General features: G+C 35.3%; 2 protein-coding genes and 1 pseudogene across 2 annotated transcripts; 1 reads left to right on the top strand and 2 right to left on the bottom strand.

Annotated features, from left to right (window-relative positions):
* Nucleotides 1-55: 55 nt before the first annotated feature.
* LOC137745559 (uncharacterized) lies at nt 56-3401 on the top strand. Its single transcript, XM_068485522.1, has 6 exons — nt 56-340; nt 444-483; nt 928-1008; nt 1759-1945; nt 2300-2567; nt 3011-3401. Exons 1-6 carry the CDS (start codon nt 281-283, stop codon nt 3215-3217), a joined length of 843 nt encoding a protein of 280 aa, XP_068341623.1. The 5' UTR covers nt 56-280; the 3' UTR covers nt 3218-3401.
* A 9274-nt stretch (nt 3402-12675) lies between these two features.
* LOC137744893 (serine--tRNA ligase-like) lies at nt 12676-16413 on the bottom strand. Its single transcript, XM_068484706.1, has 9 exons — nt 16011-16413; nt 15810-15880; nt 15017-15178; nt 14828-14933; nt 14478-14671; nt 14090-14193; nt 13823-14006; nt 13307-13486; nt 12676-13043 (listed from the first exon to the last, which is right to left on the bottom strand). Exons 1-9 carry the CDS (start codon nt 16141-16143, stop codon nt 12834-12836), a joined length of 1344 nt encoding a protein of 447 aa, XP_068340807.1. The 5' UTR covers nt 16144-16413; the 3' UTR covers nt 12676-12833.
* A 1299-nt stretch (nt 16414-17712) lies between these two features.
* Nucleotides 17713-19520, bottom strand: LOC137745473 (serine--tRNA ligase-like; annotated as a pseudogene).
* Nucleotides 19521-20480: the final 960 nt, after the last annotated feature.

The following is a 20480-nucleotide window of genomic DNA, read 5'->3' as shown; positions in this document are numbered from 1 at the left end:
ATCCCTCAACATTTTTTTTGAGTGCATCAATATTTTATACAAGGAAATGAAAATTTGATTACTCTACGTTATAAATAGCTTAATTTAATATCGAATTCGTTCGAATTAAGAACCGGAATATCAACAGATTGTAGTCGGCAATCTCAACTTAATTTCAAGAGCAAAAAAATAATAAGGACGACGCGCCACTCCAAGTCGCCAACACCGGCGAGAGAACTCATCTGAGCGAGAGAGCACGGACACAAGGAGGAGGAAGAAGAAGAAACGGAGAGAGGGCAAGATGATGTCCGGAAATTATACCAGCATTGACAACCAGAACGTCTCGGGATCTGTTCCTGCTGTAAGTAGCATATACAATTTCACAAATACGTATATTTATACATATATATATATGTGTGTGTATATTGATATTTATGATGAAATGATGTTGGATAATTTTGCAGGCGGTTCCAGATCCAGGCCACCTCACCGTCAAATTCCAAGGTACAATTCGTGTTTCTACTCTGGAAATTAGTGATTAGTTTTGTGGGATTTCAATTGGCGCGAAATTGGAAGGAAAATAATGCTAAACCTGATTGGATTTAGGATTAATAAGCTACGAATCGATGCGTCTGTGTGTTTTATTATTTTGTTTAGCTGTTGGGAATTGATGCAGGAAACGAATAGGGAAATCGAATTCTAATTTTCTTGCATTTTCTCAGCAATCAAACTTCTTTTGTTTAGGTTAAATTTTCAGTTGAAAGTTTAAAATTTTATTGCCAAAGCGCTTTATCGATTAGTGTATCGAAAGAATAAACCTCTGATCGGCTGAGTTTAATGTCAAACTAACTTCCAGCTTAATTGCTAGGTTTTGAGTTTCTGGGTGTAAAGTTCTCTACTTTTTTATTTATTTTTATTGTAATAACAGTGTGATTTAAACTGATGCAGATTCAAGCCTTCAGACATTTCCTCCATCTGGGACACAAGGGAAGATCGCTGGTGGTGCCCTCCCTCCTCGTGATGCCGATGGTACATTTTAATTTTATATATGGAATTTGGCGAACCATGCTCTGTCTTGATATGTGACTTTCCAATGCTGTTTCTGCTATCTAGTCCAATGAAAACAATCTTTGGATCCAATACCTAAAGGCTTTTAAAAACTAAGTTTAAAGTCTTTGAGACAATGGTTTGAAGATGTAGGATGGTAAGACTTCGTGCTTTTCCATTGTTGTTCTATGAGTATGAATTTAAGTATAGGCCACTGATTTCGTGGATATGAATCACAGAAGCAAGGTTTGGGAGATTGACTAGTTGAATTTGATGAGATCAAAGTGTTCATGACATTTTTGTGACTAGACTGGGTTGTATCGGCCATAGGGAAAATTAGATCTGCAGTAGTATTATTTAGATGTACCCTTCAAATTCAACAAGATTTCAGAATGAATGCGGTTGAAGTTGTGATTTAGTTCTTTAAACTGCATCCGTGGACATATGAACTCAACAGAGTGGATGCTTATGGTAATTTGACAAGAATGACTGAAATCTGTTTCGTGTGCCTCATGTCATTTTGTGTATCTGGTATTACTTCACCCAAGAGGTGTTAAACTTACAGTAAGACTTATTTTTTATTCTTAATGAGTGTTAAAACTACTGGCCATAACCCTTTCCATAAATGTTCCACAATATTGTTTTACTACTTTACATTTTGTTTTCCATGGATGCCAATTTTTTGTTGTGTCATGTTATGGTCTGATGTCCATGTTTTCTCTCTTGATACAGACACATTTTCTAAACCTGTATCTGGTCCTGATGAACCCCAGCAAGGTGGTTGGTTACGGGTATTCTCTGTAGCTTCTTACAAGCAATACTTTGATGTTGACACTTCAGATGTCCTAGAGAGGATTAAGGATTCACTTCTTCCATTCAGTGGAGCCTTCAATGAGAAAACATCTAACAGCCCAGATTTGTAAGTTTTCTTTTGGTAACTTAACTGATTATCTGTCTCTAAAGTAGCGTTTTTGAGTAGTTTCAAATTGTATTGTACTTTTTGAACATCCTCTGAGATGCTGCCAGCAACAAATGTCTTTTTGACAATTGATAATTCTGGATAAAGATTTTGAGATTAGAAGAAAATCTTTAAAATTGAGAAACTATTTGAAAAGGTTGTCTTCACTGTTCAATAGTTTGGAACTACATTGTAGAAGTTGCACTAAAAGTCTCCTCTGTATCTTGATGGTTTATATTTGCAACTGTTTATTTGGCTATAAAATCTTTATGGTGAGGCACCTGTCATCCAATCTTAACTTCAAATGCTGTGCAGGTATGGACCTTTCTGGATATGCACTACCCTAATATTTGTAGCAGCTGCAATTGGCACTTTCGTGACGTATGTAGCACACAAGGTCAAGAGTAAAGATTGGGAATATGACATTAATGTGGTGCAATGGTCAGCGGGATTGTTCTATGGTTATGTCACTATTGTCCCTCTTGTACTGTATGTAATTCTCAAGTACTTCTCGGCACCATCAGGTCTCGTTCAGCTATTTTGTCTCTATGGTTACTCTCTGTTTGTCTTCATTCCAGCATTGGTAAGTCTCTGGTTTTCCGGTGTAGTTTAATATTAAATTTATTACCGCAATGATATTTCTTTAAAGGTTTAGGTGTACAAGATCTAAATCGAATCCTCTCCCAAAAGCTTATGCGAATCATTTTAAGCTATATACTAGTGTATGCATATTCAAGGTGGAAAGAAGACTTTTGCCAAAAATTTCGCGTAACTGAAATTTTTGTCAAACGGTATTTCACCAATTTCATAAAAATCCCGGAGAAGCTTTTCTAAACATCGTCAATTCTAATAGTTTTAGACACAAATGTCTTGGTTAAGAGTCGGTTATAAAATCTTAATTTGCCCTTTGTTTTAATATGTTCGGGATGGGTACCCATTGTTGAATTCTGTTGTGAGCTTCTGTTTGTCAAAATACAGGAGTCTCGGTAATACTTAGCTGACATTCCCTCCTCTGTTTGGTTGCAGTGCCTCTCAATTGTGCCTCTGGAAATCTTCAGATGGGTAATTGCAGGCATAGCTGGGGTTATGTCTGCCACCTTTGTCGCAGTTAATCTTCGCGCCCACATCGTATCAGCAGGTGAAAGGTGGTTCTTGATTGTAGCCGCGATCTTTCTGTTGCAGTTGGCTCTGTCCCTCGTCCTAAAACTCTACTTGTTTACCGTCACGGTCTAGGATTAAAACTGTGCTTTCACAAAGAGGCATCAAAGAGTTGTAGATTACACAGTAAGATATTTTTGGTCCGGTTACTTGCTACTGTTAGCTGAACTATCATTCATCAATTAAAGAAACATCTTGTATCCATTCTTTTCGGCAATACGAATTCGTATGTATCAGAGTATGCGCTCGGTATTCGATATTCGATATTTCTAATTTGGTTGCAGGTGTCATTGATAAAAATAAGCCTTTGCTTAATCCATTTTTCAGTCCACTTTTCTCTATTAAAACTGAACTTTGGGTTCAAATTCGTTGATGAACAATTTGGATGGGTTCGGTTGAGAGGTATGATTAACGGTATGAAGAATTAGGGGTGTTCAAATTTCAATAAAACCATACCTATTTGGTCCGGTTCAATCCAATCCAATGCAATCCGATTTTGATTGGTTCAACCATTTGGCGGATCAGATTGGATCCTTAATTTTAAAAGGAAAACTAATGAAAATAGCTTGAAAACTTTGAGTTTTAACGATAAGGACAAAATAAAGGGTAAAATGAATAGTACCAGGTTTGACTTTTTAATGTAAAAATGTGATTTTTTGTTAAAGTGAACAGTACCACGGGTTTTTCGTTAAAACTCCCAATTTAAAACTGTCAAGATTGGATAGGACGGTGGATTTGGTTGTGAGAATTAATCGAATCCAATCAATCAAGATGGGTTCTTGATTTTTTTTTTCTTTTTCTTTTCCTTTCATGAGCATTTGAGGTTGAAAAAATTATGAACAATTTAAGTTGATGGACTATGTTTAATATCTTGTGGAGCATTTAATTTTATTTCACCATTTATTATTCTATTATTATTATTATTATTTTTTTTTCACATTTACATGCACCGAAAATGTGTGATTGGAGATTGAACGGCAATTATAAGGGAATTATTTCATATTTTCGTTATTTTAATTCCATTATTCAACTAATCATCCCATTGATTAAATTGGAAAATCCACAAACCAATATCCATTGGATCAGATGCCGATTGACTAAATTTCATCGATTTCAAACTGACCAATACTTTTGAGAATAATGCTACTTTTAGTTCTTAATCTAACTATTGATGCATTTATGAACTCTGCGTATATCATCGGTCAAAATTAACTCACGTGTACACTATGACCAATACCAACTCACGTGTGTTGTGCGAGATTGAATTTAGTATTGCTCTTAATTGTACACGTAAGTTACAGTTGGCTCCTCAAGATTTCTTATAGTTTCATGATTACCAAAAGGAATTTGGCGATTTCCTTCTCATTTTTCTACAAACCACAGCTTAATAATCATCGCACTATTGGGTAAAGTCGACTAATTTTTCATCTGGTTTTTAAGTCAGTTAGCATGGTCAATGCCGGCTAAATCAATCTACATTTTCCATTCAAAAGTTCAATCAATAACAAAGATTCTTGCCTGAATTTAAATTCTTAAAAGAAAAAATACATTAAATTAGTGTCTCATAGTTGATTTCGAAACATATGTTAGGTTAGTTGGTCAAAACAATCTACGTGAGCCTTGAATTGAGTCGAAGTCCATCTTCATAATTTCTTTTTAATTTAATGTTTGGATGTTAGGATTTGAGCTAGAGAAATGCTAAGGAGATTCTCAAGTGAGACTCTCTATGGACTATTTTCCACCTCGTGTTTTTGGCACAAAATTTTATAATGTTGCCATGAGAATTGTGCCAAAAACATGAGGTTGCGGAGAGTCCATGTAGAATCTCACTTTTAAGAGAGTTTCCTTAGCATTTCCCTTTGAGCTAACATGCACAAGAAGATATACATATATAATTACAATCTAGCTCTGTTAAGTTCCAATTTTGAGGACTTGTGAGGAACAAATGTATATTGGCGGAAAAATTATATTAGTTTAGATCAAAGGCTTAAAATATTTGACAACTTAATAATCAAAACCAACTTAAAATCCTTGAACCATTAGAAAACTCATTTTCTTGTTTTGTTTTATTAAGTAGTCAGATTTTACGCCTTTGGATTTACATTGATATAATATTATGGTTAATATGCATTTAATCCTCACAGATCTTCAAAATGGAGACCTCAAGAGAGAAGGACTTGATATATTTATATTTATAGGTGTGATCAACCCCTCACGAAATGATACAAAAATAACATGTTTTAGGTCAACTCATTAACAATTCGAGTTGTTATCGGGTTACCAGTTAAGGATTGAGTAGTTATTAGGTTACCTATTAAGAACCTGATAAGATAACGAGTATGACACGAACACAACCCATTTTCCAATTATTAACATTAGATCCAATTTCTAGGATGACCCGTTAATCGGACACGAAACAAGCGACTCATTAAAGAATTATGTTGTTATTAGGTCACTTGTTAAAAACCAGTTAAGATAATAGCTTGACACAACACTACCTGTTAAGATAACGAATATGATACAAAAACAACACAAACACAACCTGTTTGCCAAGTAAAAAGAAAAAGGTTCAGAAGAAAAAAAAAATGAGAGAGAGAGAGAGAGAGAGAGAGAGAGAGAGAGAGAGAAATAAAAACAAAGACTGACAGATTACAATGGAAGAATGAGACAGAGCTAAACACGAGTAATAAAGAAATAAGAGAGAGATTAAATTAACCCTTTTCTGCCTTTTAAACAAACATGTTTTACTTTTTACCTGGTTTTTATAACGTATTCATCAAACAGGCCTGTTTGTTTAGGGCATCACTATCTTATTAAATTCGTACCTGTCTCATGTCAAAGTTTACTTTTACCTTTTACTCGGTGCAACTCGGCCCCTAATCACTTTTGGCAACGCATGCATTAATTTTACCAACACAATAGCTGAAATGCATGCTGGTTTCTGTTGCACATGAAAATCAACACAAAATAACTATATAATATGTCGTCCGGTAGCGTTATTTACACACTCGTTTTTACTGTTCACAAGTTCTTCTTAATTTTCGACCGTCAGATTGAATGAACTGAAGAAGATCAATAGCAAAATATTATCAAAAATGTGTAGAAGATAAAAATAAGTGTGTAAATAGCACTATCCTATGCTGTCAAGACACCATTTTCTTTCCACATTCACCTCTATTTGTTTTTAATAGGAATATAAACTCATTTCATCCTCTGCATGCCCTTTTAATTATGGTCCTTGATTCTCATAGTTGGAAAGAAAAGAGTGGTGTCCAAGACGTGAAACAGGGTTGTGATAAATCATTCCTTGTTACGGCTTTTTGATTGAATAAATCAAATGACAAGAGATATAATAAATAAACGGCTATGAGAAGAAGGAGAAAAGTTGTGCACATATCATAGCGTAGCCACATCTAATATTCAAACACTCTCATCACAAATACATATCGTTCTTACATCCATATGTTTCCAAACCTCCAATCAAGAGCAGATAACTATCACTAAACCAAAGATTAATTGCTATGCAGTGGATGAGGCACAAGATCAGTCACAAGACCTCATTGTGGGTAAGAGAGATCTCAGACAAGATTAAGAAAGGATTAGACAAATCTTAAGATTCTTAAGAGTGAGATTAAAGAAAGAAGGGATGCATTAATGGAAAAACTTCCATACAAGCTAGTCCAAAAGAAGAAACAAAAAGCATGGTAAAATACATAATTACAGTACAAGAAAACGTAAACACAGAAAGGCAGATGCAATGTGAGTTTACTTCAAAAGGCAAAGTTCCTAGTTTTCTGAAACATAAAACGTAATTAACAAATTAAACAAGTATTAAGAAAGGATTTAGAAATAGAAAATTACTGTACGTTAGCCTTGAAAATTGCATATATTCACATGGATACTAGCACTTTACTAGTCTAGAGACGCTTGAAAATCCGAATGAAGAAACTGGAGACAGCCCAAATGAAGAGCCAAAGCCAAGATCCTGAATTTGAGGACCTTTTTGAAGACAATGCATAAGTTGAATTAAGGCTTGATTACTAGTAGTTTATATAACATTTTATATTATTGGACTGGTTAGTTTGATACGACTAGTGGCGAAATTTTACCATAGGGGGTTAATCTTAAATGTCTATAAGCTTAAAGTGAAAAAGAAAAAAAATTACGAAAGCTTATATAATAACACAAAGTCATAGTTTGAAAACTCATTGACGATGATTTTAAATGTATTATGTACATTAACTTCTACATTTCTAGTATGACATAATTAGACATAAATTGTATATTTAGCTTAGGTGATTAGCTAATCAGTGATCGTTGACACAACATAAAGAAAGAAAAATACAAATTTGTAAATTTCATTGATGAGTTATAGCTCTGAGGATAAGGGTCCAAGAATCAAAATATCATACTTTTCAATGGTCAAAACCTTAATAATTTTGATATAAAAAACCAAATACACAATCATATAACACAAACTTGAAAGTGAGAAAGGTCAAGTGATCCTCTCGAGCCTTCATTCGCTATGCCAGTGGATACAACTTAAACACAAAATACTAACAGTGAATCACATCTAATTTAAGTTGCATAACCTTGTAACTCAAGTGGTTAATAACGTTTAATTTTACAGTTTTCTAGCTCTCGTTTATTCAACTTATAAGTTATAACTGAAGTATTTACTATACATGCACTCAGACAGCTTGTGTTTGAATTTTCTTTCCCCTTATGTTTCTCGTGTATATAAAATATCTTCTGTTTTAAGGTGTGGTAATTGTGAAATGTTAAGCAATATTAAAACAATGGGGTTCATGGCATGGGATGGTGTAGGACACAAGTCACACACAACCAGTCAAACAAACAACCGTCACAAAACCATTAATTAAAGTCTCACTCCTATCATAGTTTATGACTTGGGAATAAGTAATGTCTGTTACAAGTGTTAGTGGTGTGTAGAAAATATTTAAAAAATTAAAAGAATTAGAGAAGTAAATTGACGTGTGTGAATATAATCTTTCGTTACGTATTCCCTTTACAACTCCTCCCTTTAAAAACTTGCCAACTTTCTCTACACGCCCTATCTCTCTCCTCTCTATCCTCTCTCCCCTTTCTCTCTCTCTCCTCTCTCTCTCAACCAAAAGAACCCCAAAAGTTGGATTTTATACTCTCCACATGTTTGCTTAAAGAGAAGCTGAAGGGAGACAAAGACATCATTTTTGGATCTACAGAAGCCATGTTCATCACAAGGAATCAAGTCATTGGCCTTCTTTTGATCTTCTTGGGCATCTGCAGCTTACACGACAGCAGCGGCGTTTCCGGAGCTAGATGCTTAAACGAGAAGGTGGAAAATCTGGAGAAGCCTCAAGTTTTCAACTCCCCGGCTGATGATGAAGGTTTTTTTGCCACAATCAACAGACAAGTGCCTTCTTCTCCTGACCCATTGCACAATAGGTAGGTGGTTGAGAAAAAAAGCACAAATATGTCGCTTAGCAGTTAGCACTAGAAGCTAGCTAGCTGTACATAACCTACCTATATGGCCTGGAAGGTTGGATTATAGAAAGAATTGGTTGCTTCTTTGTGACCGAGAGGTCATGAGTTCGAGTCCTGGAAACAACCTTCTTGCAAAATAAAAATAAGATTGCGTATGATAGACGTTCCCCTAACTTTCGCAAAGCAGGAAGCTTGTTGGCTTGGGATCGCTCTATTTTTTGTTTTGGAACTTTAATGTATAACTAATGTCTGTTACAAAATCCAGAAAGTGCAGACATTTTTTTTGTACTTTTAGAATTTTTATTTTATTTTTTATACAATGTATTTTTGGAACCCTATATTTATAGGTTTATAAGAAATTATATGTTTTTGGCCTCTGGTAAATGTGAGTTTTATTACTGCAAATTAGAAAAGTATAAGTATCATCTCGAGCATATAGCTTTGATCAGTTTTCGGCCATTGCAATGATTGCGTACAAGGTTCGAATTTTAACCACTCATCTTTTGTAGTTTTTCAAATCACGGTGACAATTTTTACGTGTAGCTGGAGAAAATTTTCTGGTACTGGTACACCAATTGAGTTGGTGTTCCTAACCAATAAAAGCCAAACACCTAATTACCTAGTTTTTTTAATTAAGAAAATGTCAACTAGTGTACTTTTTTGTCAATCAAAATTCCTAATTTACCCTTAAGTGAAATAAAAATTAAAAATAATCACCCTCCCTCTCACAGCACAACCCACTTTGCACCGCCAAGAGCAGACCCTACCACCGTGCCACCTTCATCGAATCTGATATTTTCATTGGAGAAACCCCATCAAATTCTCTTGCTTCCTACTTTTTCCTTTCTCCTCTTCCATTCTTAGCTTTACATGGTACCCAAGAATGATTGACGACAACTCCAACCTTCAGATCTGCAGTCACCGATCTTTGATCGAAGCCTAGGAGTGCAATTTCTGAGATCCTTCTCCGGCGTAAGGGAGGAGTAGAATTAAAAATAGGAAGAGGAAGGAAAAAAGAGAGATAGGTGAGGGGAGATGGGTGGGGTGGGGTGGGGTGGGGTGGAGGAAGGGAAAAAGAGATAGGTAAAGAGGAAGGCAATTTCTAAGATCCTTCTCCGGCCTAAAGTTCTATGTTTTATTTGGCCTGATATTCTACTTGAATCTAACTTTTTAAACTTAAAAATAATTTTCAAGTTTTAGGTCTTAAAAACTTGTTTGGTATGACGATTTTTAAAAACTGAACTCAAGACTAACTCAAAAATATAGTCTATTTTCTAAAAACATAAAATGTGAGTTTTTAGAGTTTTTAAACTTAAACTTACTTCTTTCTTTTCTCTCACTTTTCCCATCTCACTCCAAATCTATCTCTCTCCTTTTTTTTTTTTGGAGTTTTAAAGAAAAACCCGCAGTACTGTTCATATTAACGAAAAACCATATTTTTACACTAAAAAGTCAATCATGGTACTGTTCATTTTACTCTTTATTTTTTCCTTATCATTAAAACTCAAAGTTTTCAAGCTCTTTTTATTAGTTTTCCTTTTTTTTTTTTACCTTTTTCATCGCTCCTCTAATCCGTTATCTTCATTCTCTCAATTCTTTCTCTCACTCATCTTCCTCTCTATCTCATTCGATCCCCTTTCTTCTTTCTCTTTCTTTCAATCATCTATTACTTTCGTTCCTCCTCTCTCCTCTTTCTCCCTCTCTTGCGACCCCATCCTTTTAGATCTCTTTGTCTAGTTTAAGTCGTAAAATTTAAAAATTTTGAAATTGTAAACCAATCAAATTTTTGAATCTTAAAGAAAATTGTTTTCAAGAAATGTTTTGAGAAATGATTAAAATTTTCAAATATGATACCAAACATGCCCTTAACTTTTTCTGTTTTTTTTTTTTTTTTTTTTTTTTTTTATAATTATTTTTTGAAAAGTTAAGTATTAGGGACCAAATAGGAAGATGGTAACTCAATTGCTAACATGTGACATATAAAAAGAAGAAACCTTGGTGTCATGTGCCCATTCGTGAGGAACACCAGCTATCTTGCGTACCCGGTACCTAAAAAAATTTCTCGTGTAGCTAGGATATAAACTCATTTTTTTTATTTCACTCATCACGTGACTTTTTCAATCATGTAATCACGTGTAACACGAGGGATGAAAGTGGTTAAATCTTAATATACATCCTTAATTCCACTTAACAAAACTATCGGTGGATTTGATGTTGAATGCAGAAAAATATAGAAGCAACCCTACAAACACAGCAAATAGACAAGATCTGGGACATGGGAATCTCCCTGTCATTGTGGACGAGAAAGATAAATCTAAAAGTTGATGCTTCAAAGTCATCGCTCTTTTGACTTCGAGACCAAAGCAAGATTCCAAATACAGTAATTTCCACAATTTTAATCCTAATTACAAGATTCGACGTAAAAATTAGAGTGTCGATTATCACGATTTTAATCCTAATCATGCAAAAATATTTCAATTTGTGGGCTCTGGATTATTTTGTTTCATATGAAAAGTTATTCGAAAAAGATAATAAAATTGACTAAAACAATCACAAATTAAAATTTAATTATTTAACTGTTTAAAATTAAAAGAAAACTAATGCAAATAACTTGAAAATTTTGAGTTTTAACGATAAAAACAAAATAAAGAGTAAAGTGAATAGTACTAGGATTGACTTTTTAGTGTAAAAATATAATTTTTCTTTAAAGTAAACAATACCGAAAATTTTTCATTAAAGTTCTCTAAAATTAAATATCAACGATATAACTGTATTTGATATCGACAACATAACGAATAAAATGTATCATTTTAATAATTATGTTCCGTAACCCAAATCGACGGACCAACTCCTTTGGATAGTCCATGTGTTTCACACAGGACAAGTTTCCTCTTTCATGAAGGCTGAGTCAGCCCCAGTAAACTGAAAAGAAAAAAGCCGAGTAGGCCTCAACCCAACAGGATCCTCACTGGATCTGTGAATCGTGTTCATTTATTGTATGTTATACGGTTAATTTTTATCAAGTATTGTTTGTGTTCAATTTTAAATAAAAAAAATTTAAAGTAATTTCTGACTGCGCAATGTACGATGAACGAACACGATTCACGAATTTTCGAGATCTACACAAAAATGATCTGGAGAGGATCCGAATTCGGCCTCACCTTCAATTCGTGGAGGAGCTGTGATGATTGACTGGTACATGTGTCAGTTTTACATTGGTGATTGGCCCATGTGTCAGTTTTACATTGGTGGTGACTTAAGCCTGCAACTGGCTTATATGCTAGGATTTGTGCAGTAGCCAAGGTTCGACGGGCATCCAACATTCTGATCACGAGTACTTTTGGTTCGAAGAAGCTCTGGATTTTCTCCAATACGTTGTATTAGAATGTAGAATAATGTTATCAAGACTAAATTTATAAATTAAAATTACAAATTAAATTATGTGTCATCAATAAGAAATGAATACGTTTATCACCGTTTAAGTAATAATCCAATCATCAACTTTTAAGTTATTTAGTTTACAAAACTTAATCTCTCTATGTTACTCCAGAATGTACCGCTACTTAATTTTTCAATAAAGTGCCATCGTTTCATCTAAAAAGATTGAAGCTTCACTAAGTTTCCAAGATTTATCCCATACAACGCAAAATTTCCAATTTGTGAGCTCAAAATCAAAGCTTAGGGTAAAAAGTGACTGGAAAAGAAAGTTGATTTCATGTCATTTCAACATCATGGTCAGTTTTTTTAACCCAAATCCCCGGACAAAGTTGAAGAACGGGTTTTCAAACACTTTGAGGATCGACGATGACGCGAATTCTTGACAACCCATCAAACGAACGGGGTGGTGGCGAACCCTGCAGAAGAACAAATAGATTTCTTTCAGAAAGGGGACAATGTGACTGCAGAATGTATCAACAATTTACCCTCCCAATGTTCGAAGTAAAACTCTCCGTAAATTAAGTCGTAAAACATTATTTAATTAAGGTTTCTTGCGGGTCAAGCATACGCCTTATCAGATAGAACTATGCATATCAGAAATCAGAAGGTAAACAAGCTCTAAGTACATTTAATTCATTACATCAAGACATGGACTTTGGGTTTCAGAGTTTCTCAGAACAACCAGTAGAAGAGTTTACGCATGCGATATATCCAGAACTACTCTTGTTAATCTATTCTTCATTAAAGACTATAAAAATTATGAATTTTAGGCCTTCGATTTCTTCCCTTTGACTTCAGGGACCGGTTTCTCCTTGAACGGTAGGAACTCCTTTCCACCCATGAAAGGTTGAAGAACTTTTGGTACATTTACACCCTCTTCGGTCTGGTAGTTCTCGAGAATGCAGCACATGGTTCTCTCTGTCGCAGTAAGAGTTGAGTTCAATAAGTGAACATATTGCTTTGTCTGCTCGTTGCCCTGTAAAAGCACAAAGGCTTGAGTGAAAATAATATTTCAATAGGTAACAACAATACATTCTACGTTCAATTAACACCATATGAACAGAATATTTCCTAAATTTGATCAGAGCATACAGTTCAATGGTATATGACCTATGGTAAAAGTAAGCGGTTATCTTTTTTCTAATTAAATTTCTGAGGCACACAAATCAATCTTTACGTTAATTAGAAGTACAGTCTGCAGTAATCAGAAATATGTGATAAATGTAAGATTTAACCTACCTTTTTCTGCCCATATCGAATTTCTAACTTTCTTGACTGGTAGTCCGTACAGTTTGAACAAGAAACCAGCTCTCTATATGTCTGAGACGCAGGAAACCATCCTTCCAGATCATACTTCTTTGCTGCGGCATCATTCAAAGCACCAGAAACGATGGACACAATACGATAGGGGAGCCCTAACTGAAAGTGACAAAATTCAAAACATCATACCTAGAAATGACACTACTAAACAGAAGATGTTCATCTACATTAATCAGATCCATAAAAAGGCATCCAACTTTGGTGTACAAGAAGCAGGCATATCTGCATCAATCTCTCAACCAATACAGTGGCAACCATGCAATTCAAATTTTTTCCTCCCAAAAGTAGAATAAACGTAAACTTAAACATGGGGTATGTGCTACAGATGCCATTTGGCATTTCAAAGTCACCCGGTCACTAAATCATCATTCCCAAACTTGATCAAAAAAGCAAAAGTATGAAAAGGAAATAAGTTCTAAGGGGAAAAGGTTATACCGCTTGATAAAATTCCTCAGAGTTTTTTATCATTTCCTCGTGCATTTCCCAAGAGTCATTGCCATTTGGGGTTGTAATACAGAACTGTTCAACTTTCTCAAACTGATGGACCCTAAAAATTCCCAAGGTATCTCGACCGTGTGAACCAACTTCTTTACGAAAACAAGATGAATATCCCGCATATCTGAGAAAAAAAAACCAAAAAATTAATGAACGGAATACAAATATCATCTTTTATACATAAATTTTCCAACAAAATGTTACTACCTTAAGGGTAACTGGGATGGATGGATCCAATCGTCTATATGATATGCACAAAGTGGCTGTTCAGATGTAGCAATCAGATATTTGTCATCACCTTCACCGGTAACCTGTTCCACAAAAATAAATTAAAGTCATCCTCACGTTAGGCAAACCAAATGTAGAATGAAATATATTTGCCATCACCTTATATATATGATTTCAATGGATCATTAAAAATTTAGAATGAAAAACATCCACAACACAAACCAATTCTAGTATCTTGACAAGTTAACACAAAACAAAGCCCATATATTTGTAAGTTAAAATTTCACAAATACAACAAAAAGCTTGGGTGCCAACTCTATATGGTCCTATAAAACAAAAACTATTGGCAAATATTACCAAACGTTACCTTGTAAAGTTCCTCATCAAATTGTGCTAATTGAGCACACTTTCCCATGATATCTTTTCTCATGAAAAATGGGGTATGCAGTTCTGTATATCCCCTTTCCTCAAGAAAATCAAGACCAAAGTTTATCAGAGCTTGATTAAGGCGTACACCAGCACCCTTCAGGTAAAAACCTCTACCTCCTGCCACTTCAGCGCCTATACATTTTAAGCAGATTGAGTTAAAAACAGGCTAGTTTGGAACTAGGCAAATCTAGAGAAGATACATGTCATATTAAGTAAAAATGTACAATCATCCATAACTTTCCAATTCTTTCAAAACCCATAGACCCAGAAACAGAGAGAACTCAATACCTTTCTTCAAGTCTGCAATCCCAAGAAGCTCAACAAGTTCAACATGATTTTTGAGTTTTGGCTCCACTCGTTTGTCACCCCATGATCTAATCACAGCATTATTTTCCTAAAATACATAAAAACACAACATATAAAAATAACAATTACATAGACCCATAGCAAAAAAAAAATCAATGTACCCAACATTACCTCATCATTGCTAAAGGGAACCGAATCATGCACAAGGTTTCCAATGATTTCCAGTTTTGAATTCAACTGTGTTAAAGCTTCTCGCACTTCAACTTCTTTCTCTGCTGCCAACCTTTTATTTTCCTCTGTGTCCTTAATCACCTCAGTTGCATCCTCTCCTGCCTGTTAATCCAGAAATTCTTTAACATTCAGTCCATAAATCACACAACCAATATTTCAAAATAGAAACATACATACTTAAAGAAAACAAATTCAGTCAAAATGCACTTGATGGCCTTATAAGAATCTGTTCTTATTTTTAAGAGAGAGAGGGAATAAAAAATCTTATTCAATGTTTTAATGAACTAGGTTTCTAGAATCGGGAAAACATTCTCAATCAAATTTCCACAGTCTAATATTTGTATATGCAAAGGGGCCTGCTTTACAACCATATGCTTACAAGTTCAGTAGTAGACACAATAATATAAACACTCAAGTAAGCATCAAAATCACCACCGCAATTCCATGCAACCACACCGACCCTCATTAACCAACTTCCTCATCCATTACAAAACCAATTGAACATATTTTTCAAAGTCAGTGATCTGAGAACAAATTCTAACCTAACTTATAATTATTATCTTTCCGTAATTGTTTCGCAAATATGAGTTTCACAAGTTGTTCTGAGTTTCTAAACATGTACAATCCAAAAATTCAGGATTTAATAACCTTAAGGATGTATTTTCGGAAAACAACCGATCATCAAGATAACATTCAAAAAGGAAAAAAAAAAAAAAAAAAAACAAATACTCACAATCCTCAGCTGAGCAACTCGCTTGTTGATCTTGTTGAACTCTTTCCGAAGGCTCTCAAGCTCGAATTGACCTAAAAATTCATCATTTCACCACGAAAATCAATACTTTAATCATAATTAATTCATTCAAAATAAATCTCAAAGCTCATGAAAAACTCAAGCTTTTACGTAGAGAAATGGATTGAAAGAGATGGGGATTACGCTGGCGCCATTCTTTGTCGAGCTGGATGACCTCGTCGACGATCTCGACGCCTTTGAAACGTCGCCGTTGAGATTCCCGGATTATTTCGGGGTTGTGGCCCTTCTCCTCTCTGAACAGATTGATGTCCAGCATCTTTCTCTTCTTCCGACTGCAAGAGTGCGCGTGCGACTGCGGATTGAAGTTTGGAATCGGAAAAAGTTGGATGCTTGCTGAAGAACAACGCACAAGAAACGCTAATCCTTACTGAGTGGAAGTGATCCCCAAAACCCTGCTTATATTTTATTTGATTTTCCCTATTTAGGGTCGATGATTTGGATTTCCGCCCCGATTTCCCATGGCCATATCTTCGACCCGATTTTTATCGGCCTCCCCCTCACCTCTTTTTTTTTCGTTTCTTTTTTTTTTCCTGTTGGGGTCTGTTTGGAGATTTTCTTTTTTTTTTTTTTTTTTTTTTTTTTCTTTTCTTCCTGTTGGGGTCTGTTTGGAGATTTTATTCACTAACGGCTGAAAGTGTTTTTCTTTAATACATGGGATCTGGTTCGAAAATAAACCTTTAACTTTAGTGCGGAATTTTTTTTTTAATTTTTTTGGAGCACAATTAAACTTATATTTATACTAACTTTTAGTCAGAATGATCACAATGCTCTTTGAATTTAAAAATTTCTAACTTTTTCGTTCTAATTCTGAATTGAACGTTATTTGCACCAACAGACTTGTGGGATCGAGATCTATCCATACATTCTACACTCACCTTCATACACCAAGTAAAATTCAAAAGGTCAAAATGGATTTTAAATTGTTTTTTTTTTTTTTTTCAAAAGTATAAAATAAAAAGTAATATATCACATATTCTTGGTTATCTTGTATATATGTTGTTCAAAAACATTATCTTTACAACACTAATGAATTTTATCATGAAGGCATCATTTGTTGTCTCCATTGTTCATAACAACTTTGAGAGAGATACTTTGAAAATAATTTGTAGAAGATTCTCATGTTGCCTGGGTAATTTGTGAAATGTTCACGAAAAATAAGATGTCACAATAAAAGTAAAGTAGGTCAAGCCTCAATGCTCGTACAAACCCACCTTCTCCTACTTTCAAGAATTTGGTCCACCGCTTGATGAGCTCGTAAATGGAGACTATAATAAGTTGGACTTGAACCGTATAAGAGGTATGGTGGCCAAGTTTAACGACATGCATTTGAAGATGTAAGTGGTTCATTTCATTTGTAAAATGAACGCAAATTTTTTAGTTTCCCTCAATATCTTAGTGTGGTTGGAAGAAAGATAGCTCAATTCAAATGGAAGTTATCACTACGGTGATTGCGAATTTGATTGTTGCTCATGTAATCATGGCCGCTAAAACTTAGCTCTCAACTTCTTTTATCTCTTTTCTAAATGTTTGTTTCGTGTTCATTTTTCTCATACAAAAGTAACACAACATCACGTATATGGTATGATGTTAACATGAAATAATTTTCACATTATGGAGCAAGTCATGATAAAAGCCAATTCGAATCTCCTGCTTCGCAATTTAGACTGGTTTAAGGCAAAATAACGCTGGTATAAAAGATGGAGGAATTTGAATTTCGAAATTTCTTAAAAGTTTCACTGGAAATTATTATCACTCTGTATGCAAGAACCCACCTTTCACCAAGGAAACTCTACACAAACAGGAAACTCTACACAAACCGGCGACTTTAGGCCCTTTTCGATTTCTCGATTCCCTTCCCTTTGGCTTGAGATTGAGGGGAAGTTTGTTCTTGAAAGGGAGGAATGTGTTTCCATGCATGTACGGCTGTAAAAACTTCTGGTATCTCCACACCATCTTCCCTCTGGTAGTTCTAGAGAATGCAGCAAACAGTCCTCTCAGCTGCTGTAAGAGTTGAGTTCAACAAGTGAACGTATTGCTTTGTTTCTTCGTTGTTCTGCAACACAACAAAGTTTTCTCATCACTGTTTTCTAACCCTATTGAATATTTGATTGCCTGCAAAATTAGAGAAATGTAAGTGCATGTCACATTACTTAATTAGTACCTTTTTGGCGCCCGTATCGAATTTCTGATCTTCAGGTAGTCTCTGCGGTTTGAACATGACACCAGCTCTCTGTATGTCTGAGATGTCGGAAACCATCCTTCTAGATCATAGTTCTTCTCCGTGGCATCATTCAGAGCATTCAAAACTATGGACATGGCTTGGTAGGGGATCCTTAGCTGAACGTCACAAAATTCGGATTAAACAAGCTTAGAAAAAGTCACTTGGTCACTAATCATATATTTCCAACCACAATGATCTTTCAAGAAATGCAACGGTTACGACACTCATACAGAAGTCCTCGGAGCTTTTGATCATTTCCTCGTGCATGTTCCAAGAGTCGTTATCATTCGGGCTGGTGATACAGAATTGTTCAACTTGCACAAACTGATGGACACGAAAAATACCCAAGTGTCTCGCCCATGTGCGCCAGCTTCCTTGAGGAAACAGAATGAGTCTCCATCATATCTGATAAAAATGATCCGATAAATTCATGAGTAAAAATCGAAAACCATTATTTTGTAGCTAGAATTTCCAACGGGAATTTACAACCTTATCGGTAGCTGGGACGGATGGATCCAATCCACTCCGTGATATGCAGAAAGAGGCTGTTCAGCTGTAGCAACGAGATACTTGTGTCTCCTTCAGTGCTTGCCTGTTCGATACCTATTGAACTTTGTCAGTTGCTGACATTAGGAGACAAAACGCAAAAAACTGATACGAAAACAAATCCCGTCCAGTAAATGAACACAAACTAGTGGCTGCATAGCGAAAAATCAGCAATAGCTACCAACATTACCTTGTAAACTTCCTCGTCGAATTGTGCTAATTGAGCACACCTTTGCATCAGATTTTTTTCTCTTAAGAAATGGCGTCTGCATTACCTTATATTTCGCATTTCCTTAAGAAAATGAATATCGAAATTGGTCGGACCTTTTTGAAGGAATGCACCATCCTCTGTCAGGTACCGACCTCTACCTGCTCCCACCTTACCACCTACATATCTTAAACAGACTGAGTTGGAAACAGGTTAACGTGATACGAGCCAGATTAAGAAAAGATACACGCCGTACCATAAAATTTCCAGGCTTGTTTGAACCTCATAAGCTTGAAATCAATGCGGACTCAATACCTTTCTCGAACTCTGCAACCCCGAGAAGCTGAACAAGATTTTACAGATTTCGCTCTGATTGCAGGGGCGGAGCAATGTACTTATGTACAGGCCTCAAGTGTCCATGGTCCCCCTAAGGCTTCTTGTCACTCTTTTCAAAATTTTCAACAATTAAACAGGTGCACCAATCAGTTTAAGAAAATTTGGTGATCTAATACACGGAGACGATTTTTTTTCTATTTGTCATGAAGAACTGAGAAACACTTACAGTCAACTTGCCTTCACTGGCCTTCAAGTCACGAACAAAAACCAGAGCTAATGGTTTGCTGATACAAATTATCAAACGGGCGCTCAGATTAGACATTCGTGTCAACTGTAACAATTCCGATAGCTACTGCACCATAACAGAAGATGCCCAAACCCTTAAGAATCACCGAAGCGCAAACTTAATCCTACGTACCAAACAAGATAGTTATCGCTTTCTATGTCTGAAGAGGCTAAATAATTTTGCATTGTAATCAAAATGGATTCATACCGTCCTCATTGTTCATCTATTCCTTAGGTAACCAACTCCTAGTCTTCAAAAACCCACATTATCAAAAGCTTTAAATAAATCGTATAAAAACGTACTGTTTTGGGTCAATTTAACCGAAGTACATTTGTTGCATAACAAAGAGAATTCGGTAAATACTGCAGTAACCGCACATTATCAACAACATTAAATTGTACTAAATCGTAGACGTATAAATCCCTACTGCACAACAGACTCAGTTGTAAAACTAAATTACAAAACTATCAACCTGCCATGTCATTGATGTTGAATAAGAAGAGTATCCAAGATAACTCTAATGATCCCAATAAGGAGAAAATAGAGCACACTCTTAAAGAAAGCTCACAAAACAAACTAATTAGCAAAGTTTTTCTTATTTAGCTCTAGGCTTTGTTTTTCCTTGGATGATTTACAATGCTTGGGGACTTGGGTATTTATAGCAAACCAAATGAAAGCTACACCACACACTTAATTAAACTAAGTTTATTTGCTACCACACAAAACACATTAATTGCACCTAATTATGTTGTCTTCCACACAACCTTACCTAACTTTGCAATTGTAAGCAATTACATCATCAAACTAGATATGGACTTGGGCTTTAGATTGGGTTGTGGATTACTTATTGTTTTGGGTTGACATTGATTCTCAACACTCCCCCTCAATGTCAGCTCTCATTCTTTGCACTGTGCTGAGTAAACAGCGAAAAATTTCGAGCTTGACTGTAATCAAACTTTTTGTGAACAAGTCCGCAACTTGATCATTCGTCTTGAC

The sequence above is a fragment of the Pyrus communis genome, chromosome 9 (genome assembly GCF_963583255.1).
Source record: "Pyrus communis chromosome 9, drPyrComm1.1, whole genome shotgun sequence".
In the NCBI taxonomy this organism is placed as follows: domain Eukaryota; kingdom Viridiplantae; phylum Streptophyta; class Magnoliopsida; order Rosales; family Rosaceae; genus Pyrus; species Pyrus communis.
The sequence above is the reverse complement of the archived record's forward strand: the minus strand, read 5'-3'. Positions and strand labels throughout refer to the sequence as shown.

Bases quoted from the DNA above. Each gene is read 5' to 3' on its own strand.
- LOC137745559 (XM_068485522.1), top strand. From the start codon at position 281: ATGATGTCCGGAAATTATACCAGCATTGACAACCAGAACGTCTCGGGA. The intron at 484-927 runs GTACAATTCGTG...AAACTGATGCAG, and splicing joins CCTCACCGTCAAATTCCAAG to ATTCAAGCCTTCAGACATTT. The intron at 2,568-3,010 runs GTAAGTCTCTGG...GTTTGGTTGCAG, and splicing joins TTGTCTTCATTCCAGCATTG to TGCCTCTCAATTGTGCCTCT.
- LOC137744893 (XM_068484706.1), bottom strand. From the start codon at position 16,143: ATGCTGGACATCAATCTGTTCAGAGAGGAGAAGGGCCACAACCCCGAA. The intron at 14,007-14,089 runs GTAGTAACATTT...TTTTTTTCTCAG, and splicing joins CCATCCCAGTTACCCTTAAG to ATATGCGGGATATTCATCTT. The intron at 13,044-13,306 runs GTAGGTTAAATC...GTGCTTTTACAG, and splicing joins TTCGATATGGGCAGAAAAAG to GGCAACGAGCAGACAAAGCA.